This window comes from Myotis nattereri, assembly GCF_964212035.1.
Source record: "Myotis nattereri genome assembly, chromosome: 6".
NCBI lineage: Eukaryota > Metazoa > Chordata > Mammalia > Chiroptera > Vespertilionidae > Myotis > Myotis nattereri.
The window spans coordinates 20,125,509-20,149,434 of NC_138081.1; the positions used below are offsets into that span (position 1 = coordinate 20,125,509).

General features: G+C 41.4%; 1 protein-coding gene across 1 annotated transcript; it reads right to left on the reverse strand.

The window, feature by feature from the left end:
- Positions 1-661: 661 nt before the first annotated feature.
- LOC308521581 (large ribosomal subunit protein uL15-like) lies at positions 662-982 on the reverse strand (the record flags this gene model as incomplete). Its single annotated transcript, XM_081094645.1, has 1 exon — positions 662-982. The coding sequence occupies one exon, from the start codon at positions 980-982 to the stop codon at positions 662-664; it is 321 nt and encodes a 106-aa protein (XP_080950771.1).
- Between the last annotated feature and the right edge of the window lie 22,944 nt (positions 983-23,926).

Genomic DNA, 23,926 nt, shown 5'->3' on the forward strand with positions numbered 1-23,926 from the left:
CGAATCCACCTGGACAAGAACCTGCCCAGAGGAAAAACCACGTGTTCCAGTTTAATTTCCGCATTTCAATTCTATCAAACTTCTGGTTGCGCTGCCATTTTCACAGTGTATGGATTTACTAAGCTCCTTGTACTTGCTCTTCACCAAAATCTATACTATTTTCAACAATGCCCCTAGGCATGGAGTTCTCCATTTTCTGTTTCAGAATAGTCTTCTCATGCCAAGTTGTAGATCTCTTTGTCTTTATGGTCTGCCTTTCCCACTGAGCAGAACCCCTGTTCCCTGCACCATAGCTGGGGCCAGGGACCCACTTTCCTTGAGGTGGCATTCTCTCTCTATGAGTGGGCATGCAGACCAGCGTGCAGCTCCTGTTTTCTTGGCCTGCACTTCCCAGTGTGGAACCTCTGATCTGGACATGAACTGCCGCAGGGCATCGGAGCCCCAGTATTCCTGGCCTGCCACACGTTGGGAAGAGCCTTTGCTCTGTGAATAGGATCTGGATGGAAGAAGGAAGACCATGACCTCTTAGTTGTACCTGCTTAGACTAGAATTTCTCTCAACACTAGAGGAGGAGGAGGAGAAACACCAGAAACCTGTCCCTCCCCATATGAAAAATTTCTCCCACTTGTGGACATTTTAATGAACTTCCTTCCATGTGGCTTCAAGCTCCCAGCACACAGGCCCCACCAACACCCTTAATCTTCTCCTCGGCTCTTCTGCCGAAGAGCTTGGCCTCCACAATGACAGGCTGCCTTGGGAGCTTTCCCTTCCCCAGAACTTTGTAGTAGCCCGATGGCACCGCATTCATGAAAGGAGCAGCTGCAGTCTTGCTTTTGGCAGCCTTTCCCCGTGTCTGCACACTGACCAGGGTGCACAGTTTATCAGGGTTGACAGTTGGGCAGAAGCCCTGTTTCCTCTTTAAGTGGCGGTGCCTCCCACCAGCTTTCCCAAAGTAGCCTGGGTGATATTTGTCCACGTTCATCCTGGGATGATGCAAGCCACCAGCATTACCTTGGCCGATGCTTCCTGTGCTTGCCGATGCATGTCAGTGGCAGAGATGCAAGAGCCACATAGGAAATCTTAATCCCAAAATGAGAGTTCCCAGGAGAGTGAGCCTATGTCTTCTTGGCTGCTCAGGTTCAGGCAGAACTTCTGTAACATATTCCTGGAGGGATGGGTGGCTCAAATGCCACAGAATTTCTCTGTTTTTACTGAGATTTAGATTCTCTTGGATAAATGATTCTTCATTTTCTGTATGCTCTTAGGCAATCTCCAGTGTCCTTAAATGATTTTTTAAAGTAATTGTCACCAGTTAAAATTGGTTAAAGTGAAACATAAACAGTCACATTTGTTTTGCTGGGGAGATAGTTTACTGAGTTCCTTACTCCATCATTCATGAAATCCTGGACCAAGAAAATATTATTTAATAAATCAGTGCAATTAAGCCAAAGCTATATTCAAAGAAAAAAATGACAAACATAAATGCTACATTTATTGATCTCTAACTAACCAACTTGTGGGATAAACCAACACTCCCCATTTTCTCTATAAAAACTATTAAAAATCTACTGCACACTGAATGCTAAAAGCTAAGTTGTCCACTTTGTTTTTCCTTCCACCTCTGCTCCTAATTTTGAGCTGTGTATTTGTTAAGATTCAGTGCTGTATTCCACCTTTCCTGTGTAGGGCTAGAGGTGATTCTGATTTTAATATGTAATATGTAAAAAAAAAATAGTTGTTTCTCTTGAAACCCAGTTGAATTCTTTGCAAAATCATAATACAGACAGGTTATTTTTTAAAATATGCTCCTACTTGGTGTGGGCAAGACAGCTATAAGCCGATGCTAAAACTGTAGTGAAAAGCTTATGAGGAGGGCTAGACCTACATTGTCTCAAAGAACCTCCCCCTAAAGTGCTTACTAATGACAAAGGAAGAATAGTAGTAAGTTTATAGAGGAGAACATAAGGATTAAACGGATAAAACAACATCATGAGCAACCAGATGTCATGTACTAAGAAGAGCCCAAGACAATTTATGTAGTAGTACTCTCAAAAGTGCATAACCTTAATATAATCCCGAGAAAATTTCAGACAAGTCCAAACTGGGAGTATTCTACAAAATAAAGGTCCTGTGCTTATCAAAGGAGAGCAGAGGAACTAATCCTGATAAAAAACAAAACAAAACAAACAAAACAGCTAAAGAAAGACACAGAGCAATTAAATGCAATGCTTGATTCTGAATTAGAACCTGGACCAAGAAAATCAAAATCATCACAAAGGACATAATTTGGTCAATTGACAAAATTAGAGTATGGACTGTACATAAGATGGAACTATCTATAACATGTTTGAGGGGTTTGGTATTATTTAAACTGTAGTAACTGAAATGTGAGCATATCAGAACTGTGCAAAGTAAAATCTATTTATCCATCTATAGATCTATCTATTATCATTATCTATCTATCATCTATGTATCTATCTATGTATCTATGTATCTATCTATCTATCTATCATCTATCTATCATAAATCTACCTAATTCCATGTATTATCTGCTTTTTCTGATTTAATAACCAACCCAACCACTAATTATAATTATTTCCACTAAGAGGACTTCTGCAGTATTTTTATTATTTTTCAAGACAGAAATAGCAGCATCCCTCCCCTGCCACACACAAAAAAGAGGAAACATTATTTTACCCTTCACAAAATAATGTTATTTTCAAATAAAACTGAGTTCTCTACAAATACACATACTTTTTCAAATATAATTAAAAAGGAATATAATCAATATTGCCTAAAGATTCATTACCAGATATTATTGAAGCCAGAGCATATGGGAAGCTAATTTAATACCTTGCTTTTTAGAACTTTTGCTTTAAGAAACAGAAGAACCTTGTAAAGTGGCTTCTAGTTTAGATTTGGTTTTGAGCTTTTTAGGTTAAAAATAATCACTTTAGGCCAGGCCTTAAAAAATTACTTCATGAAGACCAGATGCTTATCTTGCATTACTTTCCTTCAGATCAAAGTCAGCTTTTCAGTTTTTTGACAATCCCAGGGTCTTGCATCACTAATTACTTGATCATTGTGTTTAAGAACAAGTGTACTGATCTCTATATACTCTGAAGAAGCGCTGCAATATTTTGTTAGAATTTCAATTTTATATTTTCTTTGGATCTTAGATTTTTTAAATTAATTATTATTATTATTATTTTCCCTTTTAAAGTCAAATCTGTTGTAGCAGCCCCCCTGGGAGCTATCCAAAGTTCCTGTGATAGGCAAACTATTCATCCTCATTCACAGGGACAGAATGTCTTTGGAAAAAAATCTCATCAGCTTTATGGAAACCACCCACGTGGCACCAGTAATCTATCTTCCTAAGAAACCACTGTAAAAGCTACTATGTTTATAAATCCCAAATGTGGTAAAAGGTGACACAAGATTTGCTTATCAGTATCTTACAGTCACAAAATAAGATCCATCCTTAAATGGTCTTCTAAAATTAACCTTTAACTGGGGTTGGGGATTTTGACCTGGAAAGAATAACACATTTATCCAGTTTACACATTAGCAGAAAACATCTTATACAAGAAAGGCTTTGCCACCCATTGTGAAGAGACATATGAGGCCATTAATTCATTCAACAAATCTTTTAAAGGCCTATTGTGTGAATCCCTGAGAGGATAATATTAGAGCAGGAAATGAAAATGGCAAACTGCAGTTATTATCCCTGAAAGAAAGTTGCAGACTTTTATTATTAATCATTTTGATCAATAGTTGGGTCAATTTTCACAAAGCTTCTGCAAATGAAAGTACAGAGCAAGTATTGTTCACGGACTGAATAAATGTGTTCCATTCTAAAGCACTAACATTTTATCAGGTATGCAGTTCTCATTGGGAGTAACTCCTTTAAAATATTACATGCTGAATATTCATTAGGTCATCACCACATGATTTCTGATTCGTTAGACATCAAGATTACAATTTCTATTAAGTGAGGAGTTTGTGCTATTCATTTGGTTATAAAAAGAAAACTCCATATTTCACAATGGTGAGTACCCCTAACACAAGACACTTAAGATTGAAAAGTTTAGCCGAAACCGGTTTGGCTCAGTGGATAGAGCATCAGCCTGCGGACTGAAGGGTCCCAGGTTCGATTCAGGTCAAGGGCATGTACCTGGGTTGCGGGCACATCCCCAGTGGGAGGTGTGCAGGAGGCAGCTGATCGATGTTTCTCTTTCATCGATGTTTCTAACTCTCTATCTCTCTCCCTTCCTCTCTGTAAAAAATCAATAAAATATAAAAAAAAAAGATTGAAAAGTTTAATGGAGTAGGAGGCATAATTATTGAGCATGTCTGGGAAAGATAGAGCTAATATCAAAATATATCTTCAAAACTATGGGCATGTATACAGCGAAAGTAATCAAAGAGGGGAGAGGAAAAAAAAAATAGCAATGCTTCAAATAAAATCTTCAATTGTTTCCTAGTTACTTACAAGATAAATGATGATAGAAAGCATACACTAAGCGGAAGGACCTCCAATTAAACCTCTTGTAAGTTGGTCTCTTACTAGATCTAATAATGCATGTCTGATCAGAGATGGACAAAATAGAGCCTCAGAAGTTTCTAGTACCTTTTCAACATAAAATACAAGCAAAAACCATATTTTAACACTCAAAAATATTTCATAGAAGAAATACAAGCTTCTCTTTGTGCAATCCTTTCTAATAACCTATGAATGTGAATTTGTGTAACAGCCTGAAGAAAATAATAGCATATACTACACACCATAATTAAATACATACTTTGACCATGTCACTTTTACTTTACATTAGGTTAGAGGATATCTGCTTTAGGAAAGTGAGCCATCCCATTGACTAATTCTCTCTTGATATATGAGTTTTGCTTTTGCAGGCTTTCTAAGAGAAAACTTCATCCAGCTTTGAGCAATGAGGGTCTAATTCCTAAGACAGAGGTGTCACTGCATCCTCACAAACATGCAAAATGTTTTTCCTGGCACACAGATAATTCAGATAAACCCAAAACCAAAATTATAAATCATAAAAAATAAAATGCTGAATATACAGGCAAATCATTAAACTTTCAATTTAATCAATCTCATGGGTCATGTAACATCATTTGAAATGAAAACTTCAAGTAGAAGGCAAAACAAGTATTTGCTCTTTTTCAGTTGTGATTCTAACTTTTAAGTGTTAAAAATAATTTTTGTTACTTTCTAAATACTAGTAGAACTGTTATAACTAATGACTGAACACCCAATTTTAGAGTCAAACCTATAATCATCTTTATTATTTCACAGCATTTCTTTTTGTGACATTACTTATTTTGGGAAAGGTATAATTTAAGGCATGTGCCACCTGATGAAATAATTTTTTGACAAGTAATATGAATGATATTCTAAATGCTCAATGATACCTTTTCTTTCATAACATCCTCTTCATTTGTCATAGTTTCTCTTCCTTTCTGACCTCTTTAATCATTATAAATATAGCAATTTCATAATCTCTTTTAGACTGTTCCATTTTATTTCATTTTAGGATGTCAATTTAATTTTTTAGCTGCTGCTGGCACCTCTTTATGGTAATTTACTTTCTAATGTAATTTGTGTTTTGATTTATGACTCTAACTTTCACTTTTTTCTTCTGTAAAAGATAAGTGAGTCCTGGTTTGTGAATATCATCTTGAAGAAGCATTTTGAATTATTTTATTAGGGCTTTGCAATTTTTATAGGAGCTAGATCTCTTTGTATAACTTATTCCCAGCTAGAAATTAACAACCCACTTAAGTAATGTAAATGCAGACGTGATATACTTGGAAGGTACTGGTTTGTGTTTATCATTTTTTTTTTCCAAAATATTTTCCCCACCCAATAGCTGGAGGAGACTGGACTGTTTTTAATAGTGGGCAAAATTCTCTGAGACTATGAGCAGAGTTTCCCTGATCATGTTTTTACAGACTGAATAGTCCTCTGTAGTCCTAGCCTTAAAGAGATATTTTAAATCCAGATAGGTACTTTATCTGGATCCAATTTCACATATTGAAAATCAAAACTCAAGCCTCATCATCTAGGGACACCATCAGGAAAAAAATCACAAGCACCAGAACCTGGTCTGGGAAACATTTTCATTCATACCTCACTCTGGGACAACAGGCTTCCTGGTCTGCCAAGGTCTCTCTCTTCCTGCTTAGGGAGCACCAGCAGGAAACAGTGGGAGACCCAGCAGCAACTGATAAACCAAGTGGACCAAAATAAGAACTCAAGGGTTCTAAAAATTTATCTGTAATTGGAACCACAGCTCACACAATCAGGCCAGTCACTTCATGACAAACCCAAACAGGTGATTGCCTGGTAAAATAAAACATTCAAATAGGACCCAGACTTTACTAAACAAAAAAGTAAAAGTGTCCAGGATACAATTAAAAAAAAATTCACCCATCTTACCAAGAAACAAAAAAATCACACCATGAATGTCAAAAGACAATCAACAGAAGCCAACATTGAGATGAATCAAATGTTGAAAAATATTTGACAAGAATTTTCAAGCAGCCCTTATAAAAATGTTTCAGCAAGCAATTACTAGTCCTCTTGGAACTAATAAAAACTAAAAGCAGAAATTCTCAACAAATAAATAGAAGTTATCAAAGACAACCAAATGGAAATTATAGGACTGAATATAGAATAGTGAGAAATAAATCTTGCTGGATAGGTGCAATCATGCAGTGCAGATGCCAATGATATCATCAGTGGAACTGAGAATGGATTAATAGGATGTATCTAATCTAAAAAACAAACAACACAGACTGAAAAAGTTTACTAATCCCTCCGTTTCCTGTGGGACATTCACAAAATATTCCATCTAATCTAATAAAAGTGAAACCTGCAAATTGACAATACCTTCGCTATACCCGCAAGCCATGCCCACAAGCCACACCCAAAAGCCAATCAGGAGCGAGTATGCAAATTAACCCAACTGAGATGGCGGCGGCCATGAAGCTGGAGTGAGCAGGAGGCTTGGGTTCCCCCCAGCAATGGAGAAAGTCAAGCTTCCCGCCTGACCTGCCGGCCCTGAGCTCCACTCAAGGCAACAAAGGTTCAATTATAGAAGATAAATAAATCCCAGATACCTGCTTCCAGCCTGCCCGAGGGCATGGCCAGCCTGAAAACAGCCCTCAGCCCCTCACCCAGGCTGGCCAAACCCCCATGGGGTAAGGGTTCCCACTGGGGGGCTTGACCAGCCTGCAAACAGCCATCAGCCCCTCACCCAGGCTGGCCAGGCACCCCAGTGGGAACCCCCACCCTGAAGGGGGTGTGGCCAGCCTGAAAACGGCCATCAGCCCCTTAGTAAGGCTGGCCAGGCACCCAAGCGGGACCCCCACCCTGATCCAGGACACCCTTCAGGGCAAACCAGCCGGCCCCCTCCCATACACCAGGCCTCTATCCTATATAATAAAAAGGTAATATGCAAATTGACCCTAACAGCAGAACGACGGGGAATGACTGGTCACTATGACACACACACTGACCACCAGGGGTGCAGATGCTCAATGCAGGAGCTGCCCCCTGGTGGTCAGTGCGCTCCCACAGGGAGAGCTCTACTCAACCACAAGCCAGGCTGATGGCTGCCAGCACAGCGGTGATGGCAGGAGCCTCTCCTGCCTCTTCAGCAGCGCTAAGGATGTCCGACTGCAGCTTAGGTCTGCTCCCCACTGGCAAGTGGACATCCCCTGAGGGCTCCGGGGCTGCCAGAGGGGTGTCTGACTGCCAGCTTAGGCCTGTTCCCTTGGGGAGCGGGCCTAAGACAGCAGGTAGACATCTCCCAAGGGATCCCAGACTGTGAGAAGGCACAGGCCAGGCTAAGGGACCTACCCCCCACCCCAGAGTGCACAAATTTTTGTGCACCGGGCCTCTAGTATTCATATAATTCAAAGCCCCAGAGGGAGAGGAGAAACAGAATATTGGTTCAAAAGCTGCCTCCCACACCCACCTACACAGAAGGCAAGGAAAGACAGAAGAGCAGACCACTCCAGACTGATACGTGGTCCATTTAATAAGCAAGGGAACTTACTTATGAGTCTTGTCTTGGGCAGTCATAAGACAAGCAGATCTCTTCACCTATTCAGAAGAATATTGAAAGTGTATATAGAGGCCTTAGCTAGGTTCAGTCATGAATACCATTCAGATGGTCTCAACAACATATTGCTCCTTCAAGGCTGCTTTGCAGAAAACGGTTACCACCGTAGGAATGGTGGGCAAGAAGTACATTCTAAGGACAGGGGAGAGAGTAAGGAGCCTCAGATTGCCAGGGTCAAGTTAGAGGGTCAACTGATGGTCACATCCTCTTGATGACCTCCACCAGTCCTCCACCTTGTAACTAACTGTCTCTTACATTTTATATGCCCCCTTCTTTCATCATGTGCCCTGAGCTCTCAGCAAGGGGTTTCACAAGCATGGAGGTGGTTCGTTTTGTGGCTATCTGGCTACCTTGGAGGCTGGTACTACAGAAACAATATAGGTAGATGTTCTTTTGAAAACATAGCTTAAATAACGATTCCCATAATAGTATTTCCCTTCCACCAAGATCCCCATGATCTGAACCACTGGTTTATTAAGTCCTCTAGCCTGAACATCGAATCACTGAGGATATTCACTTGTGCTCTCAAACAATTTAATAAAGATGATACATTAGAAGACTTATCAGCTATAAACCCATAACATTCTGTTGGGATAACAGCACAGGTGCCTTCCTGCAAGGCAGTAATAATGTCCATCATATTCTGGAGGACAGTCTTTCTCATTAGAGACATTTCAGTGTTCAGTAAAGGCGGGTTTTGTCAGCCATCATTTAATGGTTGGTGAGTGAATTGAGTAAGAGCTTATCTATAATAATAAAAGTATAATATGCTAATTAGACTGGACAACTTTCCAGACGACCTTCCGGATGAAGCCAGGGCTGCGAGGGAAGCCCGGATGCTGAGTGCCTGTTGGCAGCCAGAGGGAAGCCCAGGTCCCGGATGCCAGAGGGAAGCCGGGGCCAGCAGCTGGGGAAAGGACGGCCTACTCTTGCACGAATTTCATGCATTGGGCCTCTAGCATGTGCTATAATGTCCTCCAGGCCAATGGAAGGAACAAAGGTGGTGGCCAAATGATTGCACTAATAGAAAACAGAACCTGCCAAACTCACCTTTAGGAGAGGGAGGATGGGAGCTTTAGGAACTTGACCAAGTTGTACATACTCTACATGTTGGCAGGGAGAGGCAGCACTGTCAGACATGAGGAAATGGACTGGGGGTGGGATATGACAGGCCAGGAACTCCCTCTCCTCTCTCAATGGTTCATGCTCCATTCTAAATGTAGTGAGTTTCAACAAGTCCAGCTTGCAGCAGGAAAACAGGATGCTAATGGAGACTAAGTAGTTCACCCCCACTCAGGGGTGTCAGATGACTCATGAATCCCAGGGGCATGTTCTATTTCAAATTCCAGTAGATATTTTCTTTCCCAAGCATGACGGGACTTTGTGTTCTCAGCAACAGAGCAGTTGATCCACAGTGAAAGCAGGGCAATGGTTGTTTCTCATGACCTCCATACCCAACCTCTGATAGGAAGTTCTTTCCATGTACTTGGGGTCTTGGCAGGTATGCCAAGTCTGGAATATGGGGCAACAGGCTCTACTTAATATGTGAAAGCCTGGGAGGGTACTTCAGTCCACTCAGCCAAGGTGGTTTTACCTGTTAGAAATGTAATCTACTGCTTTAATAGTTTATTATTCCTTTTTACTAACCTGCTTGTGGGTTATACAGGAGATAGAATCTGCATTCAATGTCATTTCTTTTGCCCAGTCTTGCTAATCATGACTCTTAAAAATGTGACCTCCAATTATAGTCTATTTAACAGGGGTAAGCACACATGGTACTCAGCTTTTTTAAACCCCTAATGGTGGCAGTGTGGTTTGTGTGGTGACAGGGGAAACCTTGGGGAAGGCCAGACCACTGAACAGTTTCCATACAAGCCAAGCCATCTTTAGAACCCTCACTCAGGGGGAGGGGCCAATATAATCAATTTGCCATTCTTCACTGGTTGGGAATGTTGATGAATGGCCTCAGTCATTTTAGTAGTGTCCTTGGGAGTTGTTTAGAACAACAGGACATAACTGTTACTGCATCAATAAAGTCACTGCTTTATTCAAGGGCAATCCAGTATCCTTGGCAATATGCCATTCCACCTGGGTTCCATGGTGGCCACTCTTCCTATGCATCCTATTGTGCTGTGCCAGCACGGCCAAGGGTGAACCTGAGGAGGGGCAGTGAAGGATTGAAGAAAAGACAGACAAGAGAATACAGCTGGGGCTCGGTGGATCTCCCCTGCCTGGATGAGGACAGAAAAGACCCAGCCTTCAAGCCCATGCTTTATTTTATAGTCTGATTAAAACAAGGGTAGATTAACATGTATACAAATGTTCTTGTTTTGCCAACACTTGCTGCACCTCCCACAGCCCATTAGCTACTTAGGAAGGAATTAGGGAGGGCTGCAAGGTCAGGCTTAATTATGCTAGGAGAGCTCTGCCCTCCAGTCTGGGACTTGTTTGTGGCCCTGCCACAGGTCAGCCCGAGGCTTGACCCTAAAGCCACTCCCTACACCCTATCTGATGTATCTACTGAAGTGTCAGATGCTCAGGCTCATACCAGGGTTAAGACATCAGTTTCCTGATTGCCAGGGATCATCTGTGCCTTATGACCCAGGACATGGAAGACAGTGAGGACTGCCTCAGGTTCTTGTAGACAAGCTTAAATGTCTTTTGACAAATCCTGACCCCACCATGGCTTATGTATGATCAACCACCTTTCTGCTTCCCCTTGCCCAAACCATAGTGTTAATCTCTTTAGAACAGCCCAACTGTCACTGTAAAGGGTTAAAGCCAGGACTCATGAGTGATCATCAACCGAACAGCTGTGACTTCAGCCCACTGGCTGCTGCAGTTCCCTCCTGCTTCCAGGCATCAGCAGTAATTCCTCCCACTCCCACTCTACAGACCACAGGGGCAGCCGCAGGAATGGAAGTGGGCGCATTTGGAGAATCTCCATTCTCTACTGGGCTGAGTACCACCCGCATTTCTAGAGACAGTGGGCTGGTAGACACAATGTTCCTCTGCTGCAAATAGGCATGCCGCTTAGTCACAGTGGGGCTTTGAGCCAAGCAGAGGTAGGTTGACGGGGCATCTCTCAACCCAACCCTTGGTGGGAAGGAAGGTTCTTACCATGGTCTGCTGTTTCTTCATGAGAGGCTCTATGGCAGCGGTTCTCAAGCTGTGGGTCGCGACCCCTTTGGCAGTCGAACAACCCTTTCACAGGGGTCGCCTAAGACCATCCTCCATATCAGATATGCACATTACGATTCATAACAGTAGCAACATTACAGTTATGAAGTAGCAACGAAAATAATTTTATGGTTGGGTCACAACATGAGGAACTGTATTTAAAGGGCCAGAAGGTTGAGAACCACTGCTCTATGGGGAGGAGTGCTGTGTGCACAGCTGGGAGCTGTTGCTCTGTGGGGGTAAATTATGTTTCTGCCCCCTTCTAGGGCTGGAACTAAAATCCTCAGGGTACTCCCTCCTTCTGGTGTCTCTGCCATAGTGCCCAGCCATATCTTCTGGAGTCACAGATACATCCAACTCAAATGGTAGCCCCGCTTGGGAGATGCCTGGATTTTAATTTGCTTCACTGGTACTTTTACCTTCTCAAAGGTGCTTGCTGCTCTGATCCCAAGTCCCACCTATGCCCTTTCTTCACCAGGTGGTCATGTGCCAGGTGAGGAATAAAAGTCTTCCAAAACCCTCAAACCCCTCCAAAGGCTTGCCCCTTTTTCATGTTCTTAGGGATTGGATAGGCTTGCACCTTGTCAATCACAGCTTCTGGGACAACATGGGCTTTACCTACTAAACATTGGACTCCCAAAACCGTTACAGCAGTGCCTGAGCCTCAGCTTTTCTGTGGGTTCACTGCCATCCTCTCCCTTGCAGATGTTCCTGAGAAGTCTGCAGAGTGTCCTGCATAGAGGCAAGTTTTCCCATGTTAACATATGATCTATGTAATGGGCCCTTTTCACTGATGTGGGATGGAGAACAGGATATATGTCAGGTTACCATCCCACGACATCTTGTGGGGCTGGGCAGGTAGCTTTGGGGAAGCACTTTTGCCAGAACACTTACATTAAAAACATACATTTATATAATACATGCTAAAGAAAGTTTTGCAGCACTTCTTATTTGACAATGTTTCTCATGTCCTTTAAGATATCAAATAAGCCTAATTAGTTTAATATCTCTTATAAAGAGAGAGAGTAAATCTTTTGAGATGTTTCTGGGGACCTCTTTAAAATCCCAAAGCTAGTTTGAGGTAGAAAATACTTCATTTAGAATTTGATTTGGGGGAAGCTTGCCAAAATTATCAAAAGGTTTTAAAACACTTCATTAAATAGAATCACAGGTCACTGTGAAAGAGCAACACTTAGTTGTCCATCAAGTGAAATTACAAAGACTTTGAAGGCAAGTACAGAAAATTACAAAGTTGTAAAAAAACTTAGTTCTTTTAAAAGGAAGATTCCATGTTTTGGTTTTTTTGGGTGTGTTTTTTTTTAATTAATCAAAGACTTGATAAAGGAAACATAATGCACAGGAAATTATCTTGCTAAATCACAAAATCTTTGTTTTCTAGGCAGATTGCTTTAACGGTAAAGAAAAAATGTTTCATAATCTTATCAAGAATAGACAATAGTACAAGAAAACTTTGTCCTTAGAAGTCCATGCTATTTAATCCATCATAATTAAATTTCTGAAAACTAAAGACAGAAAAATTTTGCGAGCAGCCAAAGAGAAATGATGGATTGTTATAGAGAAACACAAATTTGAATTACAGAGGATTTCTCATCTGAAGCCATGGAGCCAAAGCAAAGTAGCATATTTTTCAAATGCAGAAAGAAAAGAACTGTCAACCATGCATTCTATATTTAGTGAAACTATCCTTCATGAATGAAGAGAAGTAAAAGCATACCCATATGAAGGTATTTAATCTGAAAAGCATTTGTTAGCAGACATACCTGTAAAGATTGGGTAAAGGAAGTTCTAACATAAGTGAAAACATATATATATATATATATATATATATATATATATATATATACACGCATTGTTTATTGATTTCTGAGAGGAAGGGAAAGAGAGAGATAGAAACATCAATATGAGAGAAAATCAATGATCCGCTGCATCCTGTATACCCCACACTGAGATTTGAGCCCACAATCCGGGCATATGCTCTGACTGGATATCGAACCATGACCGCCTGGTTCATAGGTTGACATTCAATCACTGAGCCATGCCAGATGGGCTATATATATTTTTAAAAGAAATCTTGAAACATCACGAAGGAAGACTGATGTAAAAAGAAGTATATGTGTATATAATATTGTTCTTGTTATTTTTATATTTGATAATTGAAACAAAAAATACACCATTTGACACTCAGGGTAATGACATTTAAAAGTGGGGAAGGTAGCTCAGCCCGTGTTGCTAAGTGGTTGATTCCTGGTCAGGGCACATGCCCAGGTTACAGGCTCAATCCTCAGTGTTGGGTGTGCAGGAGGTAACTGATCAATGAATCTCTTTCATCATTTATGTTTCTATCTTTCTCTCCCTCTCTCTTAATCGCTTTTAAAAAATATTTTTATTTGATTTCAAAGTGGGGAATGTAAAGGAACCTAAATGGAACTGAAGTTTCCACACTTTACTAAAAATGGTAAACTGTTGATTCCAGCAGACTGTTTTAAGTCTGTAATAACTATATAATGGAGAAAACTATACAGAGACAAACTAAAAAAAAAACATTATGAGTAAAGCAAGATTAAATCTTAAACTGTATTCAAGTAACCCACAGGATGGTAGAAAAAAAGAAATAAAGGAGTGAATGCCAGGGGAAACAAACAGATAATAAATAATACAATGGTAATGTTGAACTCTATCAAAAATTACCTTAAAATTTAATGTTATAAATATACCAATCAAAGACAGAGATTGGTAGAATGAATTTAAAAACCCACAACGCAAATATATTTTGTTTACAAAATTCAAGCCATAAGCCCCAAGGACCTTTATCCAGTTTTAATAATTTCCCAAGCCACTGCAATATCAACTTGTTTTTCTTATTTTAAGTTTCCTTTTATTTCTGGCATCTGGAGCTTTCTCTTTCTTTTAAGCTAGGTCTATATATTTTCCATGAGAGTATTATTTCTATGATTTTAATACGTTATATTCTGCCACTCTGCTAGATCATAAACTAGGTCCTAAAAGAGACAGTAGAGGATTTTTATGGTATCCTAAAAATGTGGGAATGAATAGAATATCAAACTACTATGGCTCTGCAAAAAAAATTCTGAATTTTATGAACACACAAAACATTTCTCAAACGGTTATTCTCTCATCAACATTGAATCTTCATGCCTTTTTAACATAGTACCATAAAGACTTCTGGTTGACCAATAAAATCTATTTATTCCTTCTTTAACAGAGAACTCCTGAGTATTAGCTGGATACATGGATAACCAGCTGGAAACTGTATTTCCTATCCTCCCTTGATATTTTATATAGCCAGTGATTAAGAACTAGCTGATGGTAAATGAGCAGGTATGATATATGTCATCACAAGTACACAGAAAGGAGTGTCCTTGTGATTCCTCAGTCTCTTTGTCCTTTTCTTTTTTTTTCTTTTTTTAAAATATATTTTTATTGATTTTTTACAGAGAGGAAGGGAGAGAGACAGAGAGTTAGAAACATCAATGAGAGAGAAACATCGATCAGCTGCCTCCTGCACATCTCCCACTGGGGATGTGCCCGCAACCCAGGTACATGCCCTTGACCGGAATCGAACTTGGGACCTTTCAATCCGCAGGCCAACGCTCTATCCACTGAGCCAAACCGGTTTTGGCTCTTTGTCCTTTTCTACAAGCTGGGAGATTATGAGATCTGGAGCCACTAACACCATTGGACCTGGAGATGTAAGACACATACTGGTATTAACCATGTCAGAGATGCCCGTTCTATCCTACAATTTTTGAATGTTGGTTGAGAGAGAAATTTCCAAAAGAATGACAAGAAGAGGGTCAGCACTTCACTTTTATTTTTTCCAGTTTTCCTCGTGCCTGACCTAATTCAAATGGACTGGTTTCTAATATTGGCTGCTGCTCTCAATCTGCTGCAATATGTTGTTCTGTTTAAAGTAGATATTAAACATTCAGTTTCACACAGATATATAGTGAGAAAAAGGAAGATGATTTTAATAGCCTTTTCAGATAATTGTGGCTATTCTTCTTTGACATCACACCAAAATTAGACAGGCTTTAGTTTCTTGGAGTAGTTACAAAGTGAAATCAATTAACTTTTCATACTCAGTTACATTGAAATTCATTGTACTCTCTTGCATTTTGAAGGTTCTTTTATTGATGCCTAGTTTTGTTATATCAGTCATTGACCATTTGTAAAATATTGATTCACTAAGTTACACAGATCTTCCAAATGTTGATTGACTTCGTTATACAATATTGAAAATCTCATTTGTTAATATCACCACCAAACTCATCAGAAAACTTTGAAGTATTAGAAAGTTGCCAAGCTTAAATTAGTGGATTCAAGTGTTCCAGATGTCTAATTTCTACTTGAAATCACAAGTTTTAACATTGGCAACAAATACTGCCAGTTGTTTTCCTTGAAATGATAGACTTATCTTGTTTATTTTATTTTAATTTTTTAATCCTCACCTGAGGATATGTTCTTAGGTTGATTTTGTTTGTTTTTGAGAGAGAGAGAGGGAGAGAGGGAGAGAGGGAGAGAGGGAGAGAGGGAGAGAGGGAGAGAGGGAGAGAGGGAGAGAGAGAGAGAGAGAGAGAGAGAACATCAATGTGAGAGAGAAACATTGATCGGTTGCCTCCCCTATGTGCCCCGACTAGGGATCAGACTTTCAACTTAGGTGTGTACCATGACCAGGAATAAAACCTGCAACATTTCCATGTACAGGACAATGCTCCAACCAACTGAGACCCCTGGCCAGGGGGCAGGGCTTATCTTGTTTATTTTTTAGAAAATGCCTGCAAGTACCCAAGTCTGAATAACTGTAGATGGCATGTCAGTTGTTCTTTCAAGTAAAATTTTATTTCATGAAAAAAAAAAAAAAAGCATCTTGCTCAACTCAGAATTCAAAGACTCTCACAAGTGCTTGTGTTAGAGACAAGAATCACACTGTGGTATGCATCGGTGTGATTTCTTCACAGTTTCCATTTCCTCAAATGAAAGATTAACCACATCTACTCAGTACTTGAAATTTAATAAAATCAGTAATTTTTCCTGTTTCCTTAAGGGCACTGCTAAATGTAACTGGCACTTTTAGTACTGTGAGTGCCCGGCAGTGAAGAATAGAATGACTGCTACATTTGAGTGCCATTGTCTTGATTCTCACCAGCAGTTTTACGCACCATCAGTGCAAAATTCAGCACATCGAGGGAGGCCAATATTTGTGAAAGTAGTTTTGACCTCGAGGATCCCTGAAATAGTCTCAGGGACCTCCAGGGGTCTTCAGAACCTGCTTTGAGAACCAATGAGCAACACTCAACATATTATGATTACAGTTCCCTCACGTATTTGATACAAATGTTAACAACAACAAAAAAACTAGGTAGGCCTCAGAGAACTCCAGATTCTAAGGCTTGTTGAGTCATTAACTGCCTCAGTCAGACCAATTAAGTTATCGTGTACAAGTTTCCAGAGGAAAATATACAAGCTATTTAAGATTATTTATTCATATCGCTTTGATTTCCTCAAAAGAAAATTACAGAATACTGAATTTTTCCTCCTATACATTTAGAAACTTGAGAAAGAATACATATAAGGCATAGAATTTTCAAACTAATTTAAAAAATGATTGTATATTCACATGCAGCTGTAAGACATATTACAAAGATCATGTGTACCCTTTACCCAGTTTCCCCCAATGATAACATCTTGCAAAATTAGAATGCAATATCATCAGGGTATTGACATTAATGCAGTCTAGATACAGAACATTTCCATCACCACAAGGATTATTCATGTTGCCCTTTAAAGCCACATCAATCTCCCACCCCCTTCCTAATTCCTGGCAACCACTAATCTGTTCTTCATTTCTCTAAATTTGTTCTTTCAAGAATTGTATATAAATAGAAGCATACAGTATGTAAATTTTGGAACTAGCTTTTCCACTCAAAATCATTCACTGGAGATTCAGCCAGGTTGTTGCATGTGTCAATAGGTTATTCCCTTTCATTATTCAATAGTAATCCACAGTTTAATTCACCATTGACATTAGGGTTGTTTCCAGGTTTGGCTATTAAGAATAAAGTGTTTATAAACATTACAGGTTTTTGTTTGAACATAAGTCTTCATTTTTCTGAGATAAATGTCCAGCATTGCAATTGCTGGGTGCTATGGTAGTTGTATGTTCTGTTTTAAAGTAACTGACAAACTTGTTTTCAAAATGACTGCACTATTTTTCATTCCCACCAGCAATATCTAAATGATTCAATTTCTCTGTGTCCTGTCCAGCATTTGGTGCTGTTGCTATTTTTTATTTTAGCCCTTCTGATTGGTATGCAATGATATCACATTGTGATTTAATTTAGAAATGGAAACATTCTAAATGTACAAGTATTAAATCACTAGGGGGCCAGTGCATGAATTTGTGCACCTTGAAAGGAACTGTGGGCTGCAAGTCTGTGGTAGGTACAGGGTCAGGTCTCCGCCCATCCTCTGTGCCCCCACCTGGCCCCTCTTGCCATGGCCCCCAGGTCCCCTTTGCTGGCAGCCCCGCTCCTGCCACTGCCACTCCCTCACACTGATGGCACCAGCTCCACTTGCACCGGTTGACAGCACAGAGCTATTGGGGCTGGCGTCAGCAATGGGTGCGAGCGGGGCCAGTGCTGTCAGTGGGTACAGGTGGCAGCTGCTGCCCCAATCACCCCTCAGGAGCAGGGGGAGGTGGAGAAGCCCTCAAGGGCAATCAAGGCTGGCCGCAGCCATTCGCACCCATTGATGGCACCGAGTGATAGGGACCAGCACCAGGTACTGGCTGCAGGTGTGAATGGGGTCGGTGCTGGCAGTAGGTGTGAGCAGCAGCTCTGGCTCTGGCTCTGGCAGCGGGTGCAGGTGGGGCCAAGGCCAGTAGCAGGTGCGAGTGCCAGGCAGGACTGTGTTGCAAGGGAGCAAAGAATTTTCAGTAACTACCACAGGCTCACCTGGATGACAGTGACTGGTGCCCTGCCATGGTCTGGCACCCCCACTCACATGCTCCACCATCCTGCCACAGCCAATGCCCTCCATGTCCTGCGCACACACCCTGGTGTTCAGCGCACATGATAGCAACCAGTTGTTCTATTGTTCTGCCGTTTGGTTTATTTGCATGTTAGCCTTTTATTATATAGGATTGTCATAGTCTTACAGGCCCCTAAGACTCAGTTCCCTATTGTTGTCTATATTCTCTTTCTTGGTCAGGTTAGACAGTTTCTGTTATTTTGTCTTATAGTTTACTGATTCTTTACTCAGTCCTTTCCATTCTGTGTGGAGCCCATCTACTGAACATTTTCTTCCCCATTATTCCTCCTTTTATTTGGTTCTCCTTGATATCTTCTATTCTCAACTGAGAATTTCTGTTTCTTTGCTAAATCCTTCTATTTTTTTTCAAAATCCTTCTATTGAACTATTGTTTTTTTCAATCTTTAATTTCTTTATTAATTAAGGTATTACATATGTGACCTCATCCCCCCATAACCCACCCCCATGCTCTTATCCCCCTATTGTCTGTGTCCATTGGTTGGGCTTATATGCATGCATACAAGTCCTTTGGTTGATTTCTCCCCCTTACCCCCACCCTCCCCTACCTTCCCTTTGAGGTTTGACAGTCTGATTGCTGCTTCTCTGTCTCTGGATCTGTCCCTTGAAGTATTGTTTTTAATCATGGCTGTTTTTAAATCTTTGTCACATAATTCTAACATCTCTCTTTTTGGTGTTGATGTCTATTTAATGTCTTTTTTTTTCATACAGTTTAAGATCTTCATATTTCCTGTATGACTAGTGATTTTACTTAACCTAGACTTTTTTTGTATAATGAGACTAGTTATCTAAACCATTTCTTTTTTAAAAATATATATTTTATTGATTTTCTTACAGAAAGGAAGGGAGAGGGATAAAGAGTTAGAAATATTGATGAGAGAGAAACATCAATCAGCTGCCTCCTGCACACCCCCTACTGGGGATGTGCCCGCAACCAAGGTACATGCCCTTGACCGAAATCGAACCTGAGACCCTTCAGTCCACAGGCCGATGCTAGTCTATACACTGAGCCAAACCAGTCAGAGCCTAAACCATTTCTTTAGTTATTTATGACACTTCTTGGTGGGGGAAAGAGGTCACTACTTCCTTACTGCCTTGTGGAGGTAGAGGACCAGGTGTTTGTTTATGGTAAAGAAGTTATTGCTAAATATATATATATTTTTCATACTAGACTGCCCTTCCCCCACTCTTTGGCTGGAGAGAGAAGGCTTTGGGGGCACATTTTCTGTCCATATCAGTTGGTGTTTTAGGTTGGTGGCTCCTGTAGCTCCAAGTCTAGAGTATAAGAGGAAAAACAAAAACCAGGGAACTCAGCAAATGTGTTCCTCAGATCCCAACAATGGGTAATTATTATTTATCACAATATTTAAACAACAATGGGTAATTATTATTTATCACAAGAAAAGGAGGAGTTGAATTGCCATTAAACTTGATTCCAGTTTAAACTTGATTATTGTATTAATAATGTCCCTGATCATTCTACTTTTTCCTCTGATTCATACTGTTACGTTTATTTTGTACATAATAAGCAGTTGTTTTGGTTGTACTTAATGGAAAGCACAGGGAAATGTCAATCTATTTCACGATTTCAGAAGTGGAAATTCCAGACATGGAATTTTATAGCTGCAGTATAATACATATGTAAATAAAATCACTTTTATCTCACATATTTTATCTGTATTTTATATCACTGCATTCATTTTACTTCATAAATAACTACTCAACTATCTCATATGTTTAAAAATATTATGTTGCCTCCACTGGCTATTATTTATCCTAAATAAAACTGCATGCCTTTTATTGATTTTAACTTTATACTGGGTAAAAGCTTTTCCTAAATATACTGCTTTTACCTCCCTCCTCCTTTTTCCTAAGGAATGGTTAACATTTCTCCTCCCTACCTTGAATCATTTCTCCTATTGATTAATTCTGGATAAGAATTAAGAGAGGTAAGTTATAATGAAAAATATAGTTATTGAATACCCTTCCTCACTACGGAGAGCCTAGGATTCCATTTTAATTAATTTAGTGCTTTGATTGCTTCTTTAGGATTTGATTATGCTTCACTGATAAATAAATAAAACAATTATTTATGAACATCATTCATTTTTATTGAATATTGAAAATGTAGTTGGTGAATATTTTTCTTTGTTGCTTAGAGAGAATGCAGACAACTGTTCATATAACTGGAAGAGATAGAAAAATAGAGGGTGATATTTGAGAGTTACCCGAAAGACTCTATGTGAGTTAATGTTTTAAGTTATTTGAGGACATAGATCGGCCATGGATCCTTAATGTTAAAACACTGAACTGTGCTATTTGGAAACCATGGCAGTATGCCAAGCCAACATCATCCATTAATTCCTTATAATGAAATAATATATCAAGGAAACAGGGGATAAATATATCTTGATATAGATCAAGGAAAGAATGTGTCTGAGGGTGGTGCACCATGTGAGAGAACCTAAACATCCAGAGAGCTTGATGATAACACCCGACAACAGCTGAGAAGAAGAGGGCATGATTGAAAAGGAGAGAGGCCACAGGAGATGCTCAAGGCAATGCCATGTGGTTTTGTAACAACACACATTGGTATGACCTTGGACAAAGCCTTTCTCTTCTTAGATTTCTGAGCACCATTTTCTTCCTCTGTTACATAGGAAGCTGGATAATTTAAGATCTCTGGCAGTACTATGTGCCTGGGTTCAGTTTCACAGTTCTCTTATCAGACCTGAATAGAATAAGCCAGACATGTTTAAACAACAATGGGTAATTATTATTTATCACAAGAAAAGGAGGAGTTGAATTGCCATTAAACTTGATTCCAGTTTAAACTTGATTATTGTATTAATGCCTTGATCAAAGGTATTCCCACTAAAAATTGTCTCCTTTGTGTAAAATTAAGCATTCTTTAAAGGACAAAATCTTAGGAGAAATCAAGAAAACTCTTACCCCCTTGGTTATATGCATACATTAAAAATAATTCATGATTTTGCTTCTTTCTCCCCATTAAAAAGTAGGCCTAAAACAAAGTAATACATCCACAGTGACAGACAGGTGGGAACACTTTGACAAAGTGCTTGCCAGTACAGGAGAAGATAAATGCAGAACTTCTACTTCTATAAATCACCTTGAGAAACTCCTTTTCCATTTTAAGCAACTCTATCCCACTGTTATGTCACAAGAGCCCCCTGAGAGTTTCTTGAACAAGAGTAGGAAGGAAAAATAATTTAATCTTTTTAATGACTGAAAACATCCTATCTAATAAAAGAGAAACATGGTAATTAGCCATACCTCCGCTACCCTTCCCATTGGCTAATCAGGGCGATATGCAAATTAACTGCCAGCCAAGATGGTGGCCAGAAGCCAGGCAGCTTGAAGTGAACATGAGGCTTGCTTGATTCAGTGACGGAGGAAGCTAGCGTTTCCCGCCTGCCGCGGCTGGCCTCTGAGCTTGCAGTTTGAAACATTGTTACAGATATAGAAGCTAAACAAAACCCCAGAAACCTGCTTTCAGCCAGCCGGGATCTCAGAGCTGGAGTTGAAACAGTGTTTCGATTATAGAACCCAAACAAACCAGATACCTGCTTTGAGCAGCGAGGCCTAAGAGCTGGAGCCAAGCCTTAGAGCTAAAGCTGGCCCAGAATAAAAAAAGTGAAAGAAAAAAAGGAGCGGTTGGGAGCTTCAGTCACCCACCAGCCTGAAAACAGGCCTCAGCCCCTCACCCAGGCTGGCCAGGCACCCAAGCGGGACCCCCACCCTGATCCAGGACACCCTTCAGGGCAAACCAGCCGGCCCCCACACGTGCACCAGGCCTCTATCCTATATAGTAAAAGGGTAATATGCCTCCCAGCACCGGGATCAGCGTGACGGGGGCAGCGCCCCAAACCCCTGATGGCCCTGCAGCTCTGTGTGTGACAGGGTGCGGTGCCCCAACCCCCTGATTGGCCATGCTCTGTGTGTGACAGGATGTGGCGCCCTAACACCCCCCCCCCCACACACACACACACACACGGGCCCTGCTCTGTGTGTGACGGGGTAAGAGCCATAACCTCCCCATCAGCCCTGCCCTGAGTGTGACAGTGGCGGTGCCCCAACCCCCTGATCCGCCCTGCTCTGTGTGTGACAGGGGGCGGTGCCCCAACTCCCCTATTGGCCCTACTCTGTGAATGACAGGGGGGAGCTCCTCAACCCCCTGATGAGCCCTGCTCTGTGCATGACAGGGGGGAGCTCCCTAATCCCCTGATCGACCCTGCTCTGTGCATGACAGGGTACGGAGCCCCAACCCCCTGATGGGCCCTGCTCTGTGCGTGACAGGGGGTGGCGCCGCAACCTCCCCATAGACCCTGCCTTGAGTGTGACAGGCACCGCCCAATTGGCCCTACCCTGAGCATGACTGAGGGTGGCATCACAACCTCCCGATCCGCCCTGCTCTGTGCATGACAGGGGGCGGTGCCCCAACTCCCCAATCAGCCCTGCTCTGAGCCTGACCAATGGCTGCACCTAGGGATTGGGCCTGCCCTCTGCCACCTGGGAGCAGGCCTAAGCAGGTCGTTATCTCCCGAGGGGTCCCAGACTGCAAGAGGGCACAGGCCAGGCTGAGGGACCCCTCCTCCCCCTAGAGTGTACAAATTTTTGTGCACCAGGCCTCTAGTCTATACTAATAAAAGGGTCATATGCTAATTAGACTGGGAGACCTTACAAGACGTCCTTCTGGACAAAGCCATGGTGGCGGGGCCAAGGCAGAGGCAGTTAGGGGCAATCAGGCCAGGAGGGGAGGGCAGTTGGGGGTTATCAGATTGGTGGGGGCGGGCAGTGGGGGTAAGCAGGCTGGGAATGGGTGGCAGTTGGGGGCGAGCAGGCCAGCAGGAGGGGCAGTTGGGGGCGAGCAGGTTGGTGAGGGGGCGGACAGTTGGGACAATCAGGCTGGCAAGGGAGGGGCAGTTGGGGGCCAGCAGGCCAGCAAGGGCGGCAGTTGGGGGTGATCAGGTCTGAAGGGGGGGGGCAGTTAGGCATGATCAGGCTGGGAGGTGGGGCAGTTAGGGGTGATCATGCCATCAGGCAGAGTGTTGGGGGCAATCAGGCAGGCAGGCAGGTGAGTGGTTAGGAGCCAGCAGTCCCAGATTGTGAGAGGGATGTCCGACTGCCGGTTTAGGCCTGATCTGTGGGATTGGGCCTAAACCAGCAGTCGGACATTTCCCTAGGGGTCCCAGATTGGAGAGGGTGCAGGCTGGGCTGAGGGACACCCATCCCCCCCCCCCCCCCGCCCCCCGCACAAACTTTATGCACCGGTCCATTAGTTGTAATATAAATGAGAAAAGAAGAGTGGGCCCAATATTTTCAAATATAATATATTACACTCATTTTTAATAATGTTTCATTTGACTTTTGAACTCTAAAATTATGTTTACACATGAGCTTTCTTAATTTCAACTAGAGTATAAAGGATAAGTGCTTCACTTTTAAGAAGTAGAAATGATGAGGTCTAGTATATTGTTGAGCCTGAG